General features: G+C 35.4%; 1 protein-coding gene across 4 annotated transcripts in view; it reads left to right on the top strand.

The window, feature by feature from the left end:
- ERBB4 (erb-b2 receptor tyrosine kinase 4) overlaps nt 1-16,963 on the top strand; it is a 1,144,797-nt gene that overhangs the window by 826,273 nt on the left and 301,561 nt on the right. For all 4 annotated transcript variants that reach the window (XM_043577726.1, XM_043577724.1, XM_043577727.1 and 1 more), the window contains exons 6-9: nt 1,740-1,858; nt 4,622-4,763; nt 8,297-8,410; nt 9,792-9,918. In XM_043577726.1, coding sequence (XP_043433661.1) covers nt 1,740-1,858; nt 4,622-4,763; nt 8,297-8,410; nt 9,792-9,918 — 502 coding nt within the window. The remainder of the gene's footprint in view (nt 1-1,739; nt 1,859-4,621; nt 4,764-8,296; nt 8,411-9,791; nt 9,919-16,963) is intronic.

Raw genomic sequence — 16,963 nt, 5'->3', positions numbered from 1 at the left:
ACACCAGTATAGATAGAGGTGGTGTTTAATTGATGAAGCACTTTTATCCCTTGCTATGGGTTTCCTCCTTTAGTGCAGGGATGACAAGTTTTACCTTGTGAAACAACAATGATTTATAAGCAGTGGCTTGTATTTTCAAGCATTGCTTTTAGAGCAGCATAGAGGATTAATTGGGATCTGAGAAACCTTTTAGAAGGCTATGTAATAATTTAGATATACATTTTTGAAAAAGTTGGAGTAGAGAGGAGGGACAGTAATGAGGACTGTTAGTTAGCAATTTTATTTGATAATTTTGTTAGGTATGCGAAGTGAGAGTGAGGGCAAAGGAGAAATAGAAAACACATCCCAGATTTTTAACTAAGCTACTGGATGGATGGTACTAATTAAGAGAAGGGAACAAAGGAGACAGATACTCTCAATTGGTGGAGGTGAGAAAGTGTACATTCCACACTGTACATCTTGAGGTATCTAAATGGGTCTTTTGTAGGCACCTGGTAATACTTGCTGCTGCTCAGTAGAAAATTCAGATTTGGATCTGATGTCATCTATCTATAAGTAGTGTGAAAAGTAGGGAATTAATGGTTTCATCTAGGCATGAGCCCATAACCCAAAGAACACCGTCAAGACCAACTGGGGGAATACTACTGTTTAAAGGTCAGAGTCTTTCTACAGTAGCAATGAAGGAAGCTTTGAAGAACTGTTTAAAAAGATGAAAGGAAAGCAGATTGAAGTGGAAATATGGAAGCCAAGAAGGGATGTGCTATATATATTCTGTAACATTTATTTCTCTAAATACTTAAAAAGTATCTCTTTGGAATAAGTGAAATAAGTGTCCCTCAGTGCTATAATTTTGATGCCCAGCCTATTGCACTGATTTTACTAAAGCATACCTCGATACAGTGCTGTCAGCTTGGATCAAAGGATGTTGTAAGAAAAGACCAATGGGAATTTTTGTTGTGTCCACTATGAATGTGCCCCTCCCTTCCTTCCTTCTTTCCTTCCTCCCTTCCTTCTCTCCTTCCTCCCTTCCTTCTTTCCTTCTTTCCTTCCTTCCTTCCTTCCTTCCTTCCTTCCTTCCTTCCTTCCTTTCTTCCTCCCTCCCTCCCTCCCTCCCTCCCTTGCTCCTTTCCTTCCTCCCTCACTTCTTTTGAGGATATTGCACTGTTCCTTACATAGGAATCTTGGTGGAAATTTTACTTAAATCTCAAGAATAGAAACACTTATGCTACTATTGACCAGTTATCTGTATCTGTATCATTATTTATATATCTACTTGATATGAATCTTGTAAGATATAATGTGAATCATGTAAAAGTTTATGTTCCCTTGACTACTAAAAAGCTTGGATTATTTCTGGGGATACCTTCTGCCATAAAATCTTACTGTGCACATTGTGAATTGACTTCACTGCTGACTCCATTTTTTGCACCCTGCCAAAATGCCTTACTCAGTTACTTCAAATTTGATTCTTTCCTGCTAAATTGTACAATATTTTTGTAAAATATGAGAGGTGCTTTCTGGCACAAGAAAGAAGATAAAAACAAAAGTATGTATTAATTTTTGAAGGTTTTTGCACAGTAATTTTGCAGACTTCATTTGGTACATATTAGCTGAATTGAGTCAGTGGTGGGTTGAGTGTTGTTACCTGAGAGCTCAGCCTTTGTCAGCTACTCCAAAGCACCTTAGAAGTTTCTCTTGGTGGCTGACTTTGATCAAAGTCTCATTTCTGCCTTCTGCAGTGACAAGGACGGTGTGTGCAGAACAGTGTGACGGCAGGTGCTATGGACCCTACGTCAGTGACTGCTGTCATAGAGAATGTGCTGGAGGTTGCTCAGGACCAAAAGACACCGACTGCTTTGTAAGTCTTGGAGATCCCCTTTTAGTCTCCTGATCTCCCTCCTTTCTAGTTGGATTCGGGCATACTGAATCTTTAACTTCTCATTAAAATAAGATTGAATTTAACCGTTTTAGGATTAAGAAGATGTTTTGCCTTCCTATAATACATCTCCTCACTGGGTGGCTATTGATTAACTATGATGTTTCTGTTATACTAAATGAATTATGTCTTTCAGACATAATTTATATTACAGGTGAGGTGTATTGGAGAATGAGAAGGGGAAAAGATAAAAAGATATTGAGATATCTTTTAAAAGCTAATAGTGCCCTTCCAAAATTTACATTGATTACCTGTTTATGTTGTTGCATCATTGAATTTTCTGAGTGGGGGCTCTTGAATTTTATTTCTTGAATTTAAATTTCAAGATTATAGCTCTTGATTTCAAGATTATTCATAAATTTATCCATTTAACTATTTCCCAGTATATTTTGTTTACAAATTAATATTATTCAAAATTTATAAGATTTACAAACGCATGCTTAAAGCAATTTATATGCTAATCAGTGTGATTTTTATTTTAGAAAAGGACAGTTTTCTTTCCTTAAAATTAACATTTATAGCTTTTTGGGGACATGTTTTAATTACATTTTAATATCCCCAATACAGTTATTTCTGCTCTTTTGAATACAGACAATTCTGTGAACTATAGTTACCACAATTTCATAAACACAGACATTGTTTTCATTTTATGCTAAAAATAATAAAATAAGTAATTGTTTTTGCTATTAACAATGAACAGAGATATTCATTTTTTCCCATTTGAAATACCCAGAGAATACACATATATATTAAGAATTGAACATTTTTTAAATGACACAACTCTGAAAATAGGCAAAACATAAATTAAACCTCATGATATAGTCATTTCTTAATTTTCTTAATGCTACAAGAAACCTAATTTTTCTACCCTAATCCTATATTGAAACAAAAGTATATATTGCAGAAGTGAGTAGGGAAGAAGAAGTAAAGAAAAGAAAAATGTCAAAAATTTAAGGAGGATGCTCAGCAGGTTTTGAAGTGAAACGCTTTCCCTTGCCTATCACCTGATACGGGGTAAAGCCTGATGTGGAGGACACTGAACAGGTGTTATAGTAACAATTCCAAAGCAGTAACAACAAGAAACACAAACAATAGCCATTCTTTCATGGTTCCATTATCATGATAAGCAGAGTGCCTGGTGAGCCTTAGAATTCTCATTTCATTACTTTTATGGAATGGTCCAATGACTCCACTTTGGCATTTGGTACAGAATGTTCAAGAATGCCAGACCGAGGCCTTGGTGTAAGTTCCGTTGTTTTGTGCGCAGTCTGGAAGGTAAATTTGTTTGATTCCTCTGGTTTATGTCCCTTTGTTGCCAAGCAGTCTGTGCACAACACTGCATAAAGTATGTTCGTAAAGCAATTATGAGGACACATGAAGTTTTATAGCCATAAATTAAAACTCACTGAGTTTTCCTGATTGCTTTTTAATAGATTCTTCCTGGAAAATGTCATCGTAGTGAATAATGTATCATGAGTGAGTCTCGTTCTGATTATGCATCTAGTAGGCCATTGTCAGGGAATTGTCATGTTTGTGATGAAGCACTTGCTAAAACAACAATTGATGAAGAAAATGTTTTGAAGAAACAAAATGAATTAGTGCTTATTAATAACCATACATACAATTTATGATGAAATATAAAATATAGCTAGAGTTCATATGAGCTTACCTTCCAAGGCCTAAATTATTCCTCTGAAGGTTTAAGTTGTTCAATTAAGAGAATTAGTTCATCCACTCTTTTGAAAGCCATGTTTGTATGTGTGTGTGTGTGTATGTGTGTGTGTGTGTGTGTGTGTGTGTGTGTGTGTGTATAATTTGTATGTATATGTACGTTACATATATTTTATATCAAAAACCTCTCATGTGGCAAGATTGTTTTTAATTCTTCTCAAATGCATTTGAACATATTAAGAAATGAAGTCTCAATGCAAATAGGTAAGTCAGCAGAAACAAACTCTTTTATTTGAACTTGATGGCTTTTACTAAATGGTGTGGTATTATGATGAAAGCCACACAGGAAATGGCAGCACATTATTTAATCATGAGCTAAGTATGTCTGCTTCCCTTCATTTCAGCATCAAATACTCTATATTTACACGGACTAGTCACCTTCCAAAACCTTTTCTTCAAGTCCAGTGTAAATGGCTCCTCACCAATGTTTCCTCACCACACAGTGATGACCAATGTTCTTCTCATGCTGCTTCCGGCACTGAACTTTCCAAACACCAGCTTTAAGGAAAATCTAGATTGTAGAATTGGGAAGTCAGTTGCCAGTGCCAGACTCTGAAACTCAGCATAAACACTTTGAATGGTGTGAGTCAAATTTTTTTTTCACTGTGAGCTAATTTTAATAACTTAAACCAATTATTAATTTGGAGACCACTGGACAGAGACTAAGTAACTTGAACATCAATAACTTTGTAGAGATGGTATATTCATTGGCATTGGAAAACCAGTTTTATAAAATTTTAGAAGTCCAAAACAAGTTAGAACTTAACACTAAGCACTTAATGACTACAAAGTGTCAAATTTTATACTTTTTGTGAAATAAGTATAGAACACATGTGTAAAAATATGAATATAATAATAAAGAATACATCCTTCTCACAAAGCTGTTACAGCAATGTTCTTTTAACAAGTTATGAAGGTTATTTTTAGATGAAATTAATACTTGCTATGTTGCAGGCCTGCATGAATTTCAATGACAGTGGAGCGTGTGTTACTCAATGTCCCCAAACTTTTGTCTACAATCCAACCACCTTTCAGCTGGAACATAACTTCAATGCAAAGTATACATATGGAGCATTTTGTGTCAAGAAATGCCCACGTAAGTAACAAGATGAGAATAGCCAATTTAATGAGATCATCATTTAAAAACAGAAAAATTTCATATACATTTATTGTAATTTAAAACTTGCAATAATATTGTTGGATATACTTGGATTTAGGTCCTATTGCTACCATTTCACAAATAAGAAAATTAAAGTTCAAAAAATTAAAGTGATTGGTCCAAAGTCTCAGCAAAGGAGTGTCATGCTTAAAGTTAGAATGTAGTGTCGTTGCCTTCTAAGCTCACTGTTTTCACTATACCTCAGTGTATTTGTACATGATACTGTTTCTCAAAAAAGTGCTTAGTTAAGTGGCAGCAAGCTTTGTAATGAATGAGGTCTGCTTCTAATCACAATGAATTTTTACCTAATATCATTTCTGATTACTTATTTGTAATAGATTGTGTAGCATGATAGTTTTAATATCAAATCTAACCTTAAACAATAACAATAGATGTGAAGGGCATGTTGACAGATCTTTACAAAATTGATAACTCATCCTGGGAATTCCAAGTGACCAGCTTCACTTTCATCAAGAATTCAGTATAATGTATGTCTTCACGTTTGCTCCAGAGTGAGCAATGGGACATTATTTCTTCATTGTTTTACCTAAGAAAAAGAATGACTACATTTGTCCACATACTCATTTAAAAGAAGAAGGTTTTACAATCTACATCATACCGCTATTATGGTTTTCTTGTTTTGTGTCTGTGATTGAATAGGAAGTGTGAAGGACATAGGATTAGAGTGGTTATGGTTTCTGGCTCTGCCCACTTATTACTTATGTGATTTTAAATGAACTATTTAGTTTTCTGTATTCTCCTTACGAGGTGGATAGTAATAATCATGGTTCTGTCTTTTCTAGAGTTATTATAATGATCAAAGGTTTGGGGAATAAGAATCAGAGGGACAGTATATAAAAACAAGTGTTTGAAAACAATGACAATTCTTGTCATTATTATTACATACTTTTATATTGGTTAAAAGAATAGTTATGCATATAAGCTTTTAACACCTAAATTGTGGCAAGTGGAGAACTATTTTGTGAAATTACATGCCCAGTTTCCTTAGATACCTCATAAATTTCCTTTCTTGGAATAGTTCAGGTCAATCAAATTACAGACTGATTTAAAAACACTTCAGTATTTATCTATGTAAAATTCAAATATTTGAAGGGCCCTGCTCATGAGGCATGAACTATTTTGGGAAAACAAAGACATTTAGCTTTTAAATACTGGTCCACAATCTCCAACCCAGAATTCTAACATTCAAAAATTACAGACAAATATTTTTTGCAACTCGTTTGGCTGCAAAATCTGTACCTGACTGATGTGAGGGTATTTATAATTTGTATTTACTCCACTTGATATATCTCTCTGCAAAACTGTAGAGGTGTTTAAATATGGGGTATTTCTGAAGACCTTGCAGAAAGGATGGCCACATAATATGCAGTGTATTCAGATGTTGCAGGCTTGGTTCTCCTCACACAGAGATTAGGTCCTTAAGGAGGAGTGTTCTCAGAATGACTACAGAAGGAGAAAGAGAAGGAAGGGAACAGGCTACAATGCAGTGTCAACAATGTGCCTTCTGTTGTGGTGGATGCCCTCTGGTGGATGTTAACTGGGAATGCAAAGATCTTCACTGCCCACTCCCATGGATTCATATACATCCCTCCACCGCAGACTTCCTTCAGTCCCAGACTTCCCAATATTTCTTCTCCCATGGCAAACTACTGCTCATGACTCCATACTTACTGTAAGTCCATACTTACTGTGTGTTCCGCACAAAGTAAGTGATCATCTGAACTATCCAGAACTATGCCCACTGGTAGGTTTTTTCCTTGCCACTGTCTTTCAAGTCTGCTCCTGAGTGAGCTGCAGGGCCACTGCCATTCATTTTGAGCGGCTTGCACCCACATAGCAAACTTAATTTTTGTCTTCGTCTGTTAACTCTCACAAGTGCCCTCTTTTGGCCCCCACGCAGACATAGGTATGAGCTGAGTGAGAGGTGCCAGCACGAGGAGTCTGGGCTACCTGCTTATGTGTTTACTTATGCCTCTGCCATGATTCACATCCAATCTTAAATATACTGCTTCTATCTTGGGGTAGATTCCTGTTGAACATGGCCAACATTATGACATCATGGTTCTAATAAAACCTGATGCATGATGGGCAAACCTTTGTTTAATTTTTTTAAGTTTATTTATTTATTTTGAGGGAGAGAAAGAGAGCAAAAATGAGAGTGAGCACGAGTTGGGGAGGGTCAAAGAGAAGGAGAGAGGATCCCAAGCAGGCTTTGTGCTATTACTGCAGAGCCCTACGTGGGCTCGAACTCATGAACCAGGAGGTCATGACCTGAGCCGAGATCAAGAGTCAGACATGTAACTGACTGAGCCACCTAGGTGCCCCTGTGATGGGTAATTCTGACTAGAAGGTCAATCAATGACCCATGGTTAGGTGCTCTATCTCTACCAGGAGCCAGAAGCGTATCAGGAGTTGTTTATTAAATAGCATACGATTATGTGCTACAGATTGTGTGGCTTAGCTATAGAATTGTGGAGGTCTCAATATGATTTTCCAGCTGGGATGTGCCATAACTCCACATGACTTATTTTCCCACAACAGACACTCCTACTACCGATAGCCTCTTGGGTTTTATTACCCAAGTCGCATAATTGCTTGCATCCCAGACTGGACTTGCACGATATGCCTTTCCTGATCTGAGCCCCCTTCAAGGCCAAAAGCCTTCCATACCACTGAATATTAGGCCAGAAGCAGTATTCCCAGACATGGAAGGATACTGCCTTTGAAATATAAAGTGGCCTAGCAGGTATTGTGTTTTCTCTTTATTGTGGGAGGCTTTCGATGCAATGATTTGTTCTTTTTTTGGGAGGAGACAATGTCATGGCATATTCCAGATCACTGGGCCCCTAAACATTTTACCACTGTATCAGGTAATTGTATATACCTGGTTTATTTAGTATACCTTTCCTAAGATGCTGCCTTTCAAATCCCATTTTGTTTCTTCATATAAAACTAGGGAACAGTTTATATGACATTCCACTGAAAGATAGAACACATTTTAAACATTTCCTCCTGGATATGAAGTGCACTTTCTTGATCCAAGGCAATTCAACTTCAGCTTCATTTGTGCCTCATGTAACTTGAAGTATTTTTAGGCTTCAAACTTGCATCATGACATGAAATGAAGTGGAACTATTGAAAAACACAAACTAAATGTCATGTAGTTTCCTAAGTCTATAAAAGAAATTCTCTCTATCTTGGGGGCAATTCAGGATGTGGAGCAGTAGTCAAGCAAGTACTAACCATTGTTAACACATGCTGCCCTTGGATTTGAATGTGGATGCTCATAGATTCTATTTCAGGCTGAGATATTTAAACGGAGATGTTTTAAGGAAAGAGACGTGTATACTACCAATGATGCCAATCATTGTCAAGCCCTAAAATACCTTATTTTAAAGTTGTTTGCTGAGCATCACCATTATTGCTCATTTTACCTTTTTTAAAATCAGATAACTTTGTGGTGGATTCCAGTTCTTGTGTGCGTGCCTGCCCTAGTTCCAAGATGGAAGTAGAAGAAAATGGGATTAAAATGTGTAAACCTTGCACTGATATTTGCCCAAAAGGTGAGTGACAGCTGAGATTATTTTTGGCTAGAACTGGGACCTACACCAAGGTTTTTCCTTGTACTTCTTAATGGACCGGCTAAGTTCGCTTCTCTGAACACATCACTCCCATACCAAACCTTCCCTCACACACTTTCCCAGGGCTTTGAATAGTTCCCCAAAGTACTAACTGTCTCAACAGTGTGTATTATTGATTTTGAATGATCTACAGTAAATGATGCAGGTAAAATTCAGACTGCACTTTGATAGAAACACAGGAAAAAAGTTGTGTTTTGTTCTATATGTAGCAGATCTTAGAAGTATGCATATAACAAGGGATCACATGATTATTTTAGCATCAAGAACCCATCTTAGTCGCTTGCCACTCTACGCTAAATGATCTGCTGTATATATGAAGGGGTGCAAAGGGACAAATAACATGATATTTACTCTCCAGGTCTTCAAAACTATTTTGAGAGATTATAAAATGACAAGAAAGTTTACTGTAAGTATTAAATAAATGTTTCAGATAATCCATGTCATAGAATATTAGTGGAGAAAGAAATCCCTTCTAGCTGCAGTACTCAAATTCCTCACCAGAATGAAACTTAAATTAAGCAGGATGAAAGTAGAGTCCAAATTTTCTGAACGATATTAAGCTTTCCAAAGTATCAAAAAGTGCCTTTTAAAAGGGCAAACTTCAGACTTACTTTTAGACTACATTCTCTCTTTGTCTCTCCTCTCTCTCTCTCTCTCTCCCTCCCTCTCTCCCCCCTCACCCCCTCCACGCACCCACACAAATACACATACTTTGTTTTGTTTTGTCTTTAAGTAGTGCTCAGAAAGTATAGGTAGCACTCAATTTAAGAATTTAAATGTAAATACTTAAATGGCTCTTGATTCTGATTACAACTCATTTCACTAGTACTTTGTTTAATATATATTCTTAATAAGGCCAATATTTTTAAAACCACAGGTTGTAGACCATCATTAGGCCATGAAATAATTTTCCTCAAGTGATTTAAAAGTATTAAAAATGATATCTTAGAACAGATGAGAAAATAGTTGACGTTATGTGGCAAGGGCTAGTGTTGATTGTTAAAAGTTGTTTTAGTTATGTATGTGCTGTGTGGGTATACTCGGACTTGATATAAGATATGATTTTTATGAGTCATGGTCACTAGACTATAATGCAGGGACAATATTTTAAAGTAGGCCCATCAGTAAATGTTGCATGAATGAATGATTATTTTATGTTAGAAAACAGTTTATTTCTTATGATGAACTTTTTTTTTCCATTTTATAATTGAAAAAAAACTGTTATTTTATAATAAAAATGCAATGATTTCTTGACTGAGATCAAAGTTTCTCACCTCCTTGACTGTGAGTCTTGTTTCTACAGCTTGTGATGGCATTGGCACAGGATCACTGATGTCAGCTCAGACCGTGGATTCCAGTAACATCGACAAATTCATAAACTGCACCAAAATCAATGGGAATTTGATCTTCCTTGTCACTGGTATTCATGGGTCAGTATTAAATTTTTGCAGAAAATTATTTTACAAAGTGTAGACAAAGATTAAAGGATTCTTTAGCTTTGTCTGTTTGATTCCTTTTGGCCCAGATGAGTTCTGCCCGACATTAATGCTCCTCTCCAGCAAAGTCAAATGCCAGATTTTACCATCAGTGATAGTAAAAACCACAGTTTTGAGGTATATTCAGACTATGAGTTTAGTAACTACTTATATTTGACAATATACATTTATATATTTATTAAAATGTATTTGTAGGACATTCTCCTCAAATCTACAAATTTCAGAAAGCTTGACATATTTTTAGATATGCTTAGGAAAACTGTATCAATGGGTACAGTGAGGAATTTCATTCAGACTCTAACTGATTAGTTCAAGGAAACAAGTTAATATTCCTTTTTTTTTTAAAGTTTATTTATTTGTTTTGAGAGAGATAAAGATAGAGCACAAGCAGGGAGGGGCAGAGAGAGAGGGAGAGATAGGATCCCAAACAGGCTCCATGGTGCCAGCACAGAGCCCATTGTGGGGCTGGAACTCACAAACCATGAGATCATGACCTGAGCCAAAATCAAGTGTCAGATGCTTAACCAACTGAGCCACCCAGGCTCCCTTAATGTTTCTTTTAAAATGTCTCTCATAGAGTGGCGCCTGGGTGGCTCAGTCGGTTGAGCTTCCAACTTCAGCGCAGGCCATGATCTCGCAGTTGATGAGTTTGAGCCCTGCATCGGGCTCTGTGCTGACAGCTCAGAGCCTGGAGCCTGCTTCAGATTCTGTGTCTCCCTCTCTCTCTGCCCCTCTCCTGCTCATGTTCTGTCTCTCTCTGTCTCAAAAATAAAGATAAACATTAAATTTTTTTTTTAAATCTCTCATAGAAAACAAATCAGTAAGTTGAAATTCTCTTAAACTTTTAGAAATTCTCTTTGCCTTGATGTATCTTTTTCTCCTTCCTTAGGTTAGGAAATTAGTATTATTATACGAAATCTATTAAATGAATTTCATTTTAGCAATAAAAATTGTAACATTTTCTTGGCTCCTTCATTACAGAACCACCTGCTGATTTTAACTGGGAAAACAACCAAGTTTGTATTTTTTCAATTGTAATAAAAATGTCAATATTTTTACTTTATATTTTATCTATTTATCTATATTACTCTTAATCCCTAAATATTAGTGCTACAGGCTACAGATAAAGAATATTACTCACATATTTCAATTCAAAATCTTAACTCTAAACATATATCACATCATTTCTAGAAGCAAAATAATTTAACACATCATGGATAAATGTGTCCAAATAGGAAAAGTGAGAGAAATAGAACAAAGTATTTCTTTCCATACAAATAAATTATAGTAGATCTTATTGCATAAACCATTACTTTAAAATGTAGCTTTTAATATGGGTTCATGCCAGATACTGTAATGGTATGTCCACACTTTCTACCCCAGGTATGTTATATTCAGCCCAAACAATGTTTACAAAATAAATATATATCATCAAGATTTCTAACTTCTCATTAAAAATATGTAGACTTGGTTACCCTTAGCACATCCTCCTATATGGCAACAATCTGTTGGAGCTGTGTAGTTCTAGCTATTTAAAAAAAAATTTTAACGTTTATTTATTATTGAGAGACACAGAGTGTGAGCAAGGGAGGGGTAGACAGAGGGAGAGACAAAGAATCTGAAGTAAGCTCCAGGCTCTGAGCTGTCAGCACAGAGCTGACGCGGGAATCAAACTCACAAACTGTGAGAACATGACCTGAGCTGAAGTTGGTCGCCCAACCAACTGAGCCACCCAGGTGCCCCAGTTCTAGCCATTTTGAGATGGGATAACCAAACTTACCATAGTTGCTACTGACCCTCGAACCCATTCACATTGCTATCCTCACCTCCGTGGCCCTACTGGGTAGGAGACCTGCGTCTACATTTAAGTGCACCTATATAATTGAATGCATGTATGACATTTACTAAAACAATATATCCTCATTGTAACTATTTTCAAAAGCACATATCACCATGAATGAAAGATCATATCATGTTAACAGCATCTTCTGAGAAATAGGAAGACATACCCACTTAATTCACGTTGCCTGCTTTAACATGGGCATAATAAATGAATTGGCCTCAGGTCCATCAGTGTGGGGAAATATTTGAAAATATAATGTCATAAATTGCACTAGAAAAGCTGTTTTTGTTCTAATCAGGTGCAACATCCATCTTATACATAGTATTTTCATACTTCCTTTTGAATTCTGAAATAAAAATCATAGATAATATAGCCTACCTATATCAATAATTTTATGAAGTGATTATAATTCTCCAATTGTAATTTAAAGAAAAAATACAACAAAAGTAATGTATAATAAAATATGTATTGATAGGAAAATGCTCAGCTTCTACTTTGTAATGAAAGTTTGGATTTATTAGAAATAAGAATAGAAGTCATTTTGTGCCAGAAGTATGGGGAAATAAAGAGCAGAGGAACAGCTGACCACTGAAATAGGTAATAAGTAACAGACATATTTGTTATATGACAAGGGGAAGATGGAATTAAATATCATTGAAATAGAGGCAACATGAATACAGAATTACACACAAAGTATGATCAGCTATGAAGTTTGTGCACACGAGTCCTTAATTGGGTGGGACATTTTAAGGTTGTTCAAGACATAAGGCAAAACTTTTCTGTGAAGGAGACTTTAATTTTTTGGTGCTTGGGGTTATTATTAAAAGCCTGTAGTGTCCCCTAATCTGTTACAACTAATACACCTCTACAAATGTCCCAGCTTCCCTTCAGTAGGGTAATATTGCCCCCATTGAGAACCACAGCAATAATTCTGTGAGTATAGAAGGATAATGAAACCAACAAAAACACCCACTGATTGTTAATCTTATAGATAAACCATGCATGGGGAGGTTTAAAAGACCATCTAGGGCAGTTCGGAATTGTTATTTTAGTTTTGGCTCCTTATGGAGCATATTTATCAAAAGACTGGATTTATACTAATTGTAAAATGGTTTTACATATCCTGAATGACCTAACATCTAGAATAGGGTAAATATTAATAAAGAAATGGAAAAAAGGGAAGCAGATATGTCAAGATATAAAAATATATTGCACAATAAAAAAACATATATTGCACAATAGATGCCATATATTCACAAATTTATGAGAAGAATCATTACAAAATACTAGATGCATCCTGACTTTCAAGGGAAACAACCTTGCTAACTGATTCGGGTGAAAATGAATTATAGAAAATTGACTCACATGATTGAAAATATAATGGTAAACAAAACCTCTCCTAAAAAATGAGCTCAGAAAGTAAGAGTTAAATTTCCTACTTCAGTAACTTGATCCAGACTAGACTGATTTGAATCTCCACTGTAGACAATTTTACTGAGTTACGTGGCTTCCATAATATGTCAAATGCTCAGTTTCTTATGTAAAGTTGAGTTGAGTTTATTAAATAAACTTCTCTGGCTGTTGTAGGGATTAAAATAAATACCTACCTTCTCTGGTTGTTGTAGGGCTTAAAAACAAAAATTATTTTTAAGTGCTTAGTCAAGTACCTGGCATATTGTAAAACATTAAATGGTACAAAAAAAAAAAAAAAGGAGACAGAGAGAGAGAGAGAGAGAGAGAGAGAGAGAGAGAGAGGAAGGGGAGAGAGAAAGAAAATAACAAAGAAGGCAGTGCTAAACAAAAATCTCAATGACTATATCCAGTTTATAGAACAACATACAGTGTAACAGATTATTTTGTAGACTATTGAAAAACAAATAAAGACAAAGTTATTTTCTTGGCAATAAATCATATCCCTTAGTTCAGAAGATTATTATTTCTTCTTAATAATAGTACATAGCTTGGAATATTTAATATTAACATTATAATTAATATTGTTATGTCTCAACTATAATATATAAGGGATTTCCAGGACAAATATATGTGTGATATGTGATAGTTCTCATTCCCAGTCTCATGCCAGTATGAAACATATATTTTGAAGCCTTTCTCTTAATCTTAGGAAAGTACTGATAAAAAGTTAATTCAGTAAGCCTAAGACATCTTATAAACGTATAGGCATTATGTGTATTCATGCATACAATGTGTGCATGTAGAGAGAGATTTTAAATGTGAGTAACATGGAGTCCTTTATGTAAAAACCTTCTAGTAAATTAAAGACATGTTTTCCCTCAATTCCTATTACCTTCAATCTTCCCTCTCTCTCTTTTTTTAAATTTAAATTCATGTATGCTTTGGATAAAATAGCTAAGGTATTTCTTTAAACTGATAGGTAAGGGGCGCCTGGGTGGCTCAGTCAGTTAAGCGGCCAACTTCGGCTCAGGTCATGATCTGAGGTCCGTGAGTTCAAGCCCCGCGTCAGGCTTTGTGCTGACAGCTCAGAGCCTGGAGCCTGTTTCAGATTCTGTGTCTCCCTCTCTCTGACCCTCCCCCGTTCATGCTCTGTCTCTCTCTGTCTCAAAAATAAATAAATGTTTAAAAAAAATAAATAGGCAAAAATCATAACTAAATGAGATTATACTTTTCAGAAACAAGTTTCTGCAATAAGTAAGCTTACTGTCAATTTGTCAATTAAAATTTTAATATATAAAAGAACTCAATAAAGTTTTTTTTTTTTAATTTTTATTTATTTAGTTTTGGGGGGTGGGGCTGAGAGAGGAATAAAGAGAATCCCAAGCAGGCTCCTACTCAGCACAGGGCCTGATTCGGGGCTGGATCTCATGACCGTGAGATCATGACCTGAACCTAAATCAAGAGTTAGGCGCTTAACTGACTGCCCCACCCAGGTGTCTCAAGAACTCAAGAAACTTCATTGGCATGTTTATAGCACGATAGGGCTATTGCCAGAAATAGACTAGGCACTCTTGCTCTTTTATTTAGAATGGGAACCACAGGCAAACCTGTGATCAGTGTTATCCATAGGAATGTTCACCTTTCATCTTTTGTCATGTTTGACAATGGTCATGTGCATGTACTTAGAGTAACAAACTGCTCACCAAATAAGCATGTTCATGCTGTGTCACAATGAGACACAGACACGAAGTGCTTAGATAATACAGTATCATGATGATAAACAATGGAAAAGAGATAATGGGTTTAGTGAAAAATAAAGCAATTTCAGTGGAATTGTAAAAATATGTTTCTCTCTATCCTGAGCTTTATTTTGGATCACCAAATACAATGACAGGGTGGACATAATGTTCTTTCACATGGCTCTGAATTTAGCTAGGGAATTTCTTGATTTTAAAGCACTATGGATTTCAAGTGGCTATAAGATGCAACTCCCTGTAGGTAGTTTGAAGTTGGTAAGTAGGATTCTGTCAACTTATTTTATGAGAGTCCTGAATCTCTCAAATTAAGTATATAAAATGTCTGTGGTCCATTGGGCTTCATATGAACATTCCAGAACTCATTTCATTCCTGGCAACTTAGAAGTGTTCTCAGTATAGGTTTGGACTGACCCCATTATTGTGTGCTTGCCCTGAATTTTGAGTGTTTCTCAATAAAGCCAAGACATTTGATTATATGACCAGAGCTGTTCTATACACTGCCTTCCATCAGAGAACAAATGTTGAAAGCTTATTCTACTGCAGATCTGATACGTCTACGTACAGAAGTCTTTGCACATTAAAAAATGGTAACAACAAGATTTTTCCCCCATGGTGAAGTAATTTTTTGGCTTCATATTCAGCAAAAGCATAGTTATTCATTCAATGTATCTTCATTTATAAATAGAACAAGTTTACCAGAACATTTAATTTAGACTTTAAGCTTTTGAGAGACATTCATATCACATTGAAGAAAATCTTAATTATGTGTGAGTTATGGGGGAAACTACAGTGTTTCTCCAAGCCTTCCATAACACTCCCCGTTAAACTAGTATTACATTGTGTCAATTGCACTTCTTAGTTTGAAACTGTTTTTAATCAAACAGAGTTTCTGTAGTTGCCTGTTTGTTTGTTTTTTAAGATATAGGATGCTTCGTGGTATAGGAGCATACCCAGATGAACCAAGTTGAGAGAGCCAGTACAATGGGGTTCCAGAGATCAAGGTTACTGGAGCTAATAGTGTTTTTAAGGCTCTAATGCTAAGATAAATAAATGTCTGTAGGTTCAGACTCAGATTCCTAAGATAGACCATATGCCTATCTGTTTGTGGAGCACCTTGATTGATAGCCCTATTAAGGCTGCATCCAATATATCACTCTATCCAATTGTTTACTCCCCAAATAAAAAAGAAGGTTCTCAAAGATGTAAAACAACAGATGTACACAGCAAGAATAAAACTCAGTTGATTGCTACAGGTGGATACATGCTTCTAAGAAAACCTGTTCATTGTTCTTAGATTTGCTTTCTTTTTTCTTTTTCTTTTCTTTTTTTTTTTTTTTTTGAGAAGTGGTCAATGAATATAATTTTTCTCTGAAGGGTATATAGTGATATGAGGTCTCTACTTGCCCAGGATTTCCAAGGTTGTCTTTCAAAGTAATAAAACTTAAAAATAAAATGTATTCCTTAAAACAACATAAGGTATTACTTGAATTACTGAGAAATGTTTGGTATTGTGTTTATGTTTAAGATTCAAGTTTGTAACTATTTTGAATGTTCAGTATATTATACATGAAAGGCATCTTCCTAAGAAGAAAACTTCTGAAAAAATCCATTAAATATTTAATTTTAAAAGGTATCTTATGTTCACATTTTTAAAAGCCTGGGCATCTATAGGTCAATAACATTAATTGCCAAAATATATTTACGCATTAGGAAATGGTATTTTTTAAATCTCCAAAATTTACACCTTTGGGATATTATTAAATTTGTTATAAATTTTATTTCAGGTGTTAGTATGATTCATAAATATGGAAGCAAATATTTCCTGTTTTTATGAAAGCAAATATGAATAACCCGGATAAGAACAAGACTGCTCTAAATAATCCTTATGAAGAGTAACTTTCATACAATGTTATAAAAATTCACTAACAAATGTAAGGATACAGCAAAAAAGAAAAATTTGACTTCA

This window comes from Prionailurus bengalensis, chromosome C1 (genome assembly GCF_016509475.1).
Source record: "Prionailurus bengalensis isolate Pbe53 chromosome C1, Fcat_Pben_1.1_paternal_pri, whole genome shotgun sequence".
Classification (NCBI taxonomy): Eukaryota; Metazoa; Chordata; class Mammalia; order Carnivora; family Felidae; genus Prionailurus; species Prionailurus bengalensis.
This window is presented reverse-complemented; position numbering and strand designations above follow the sequence as displayed.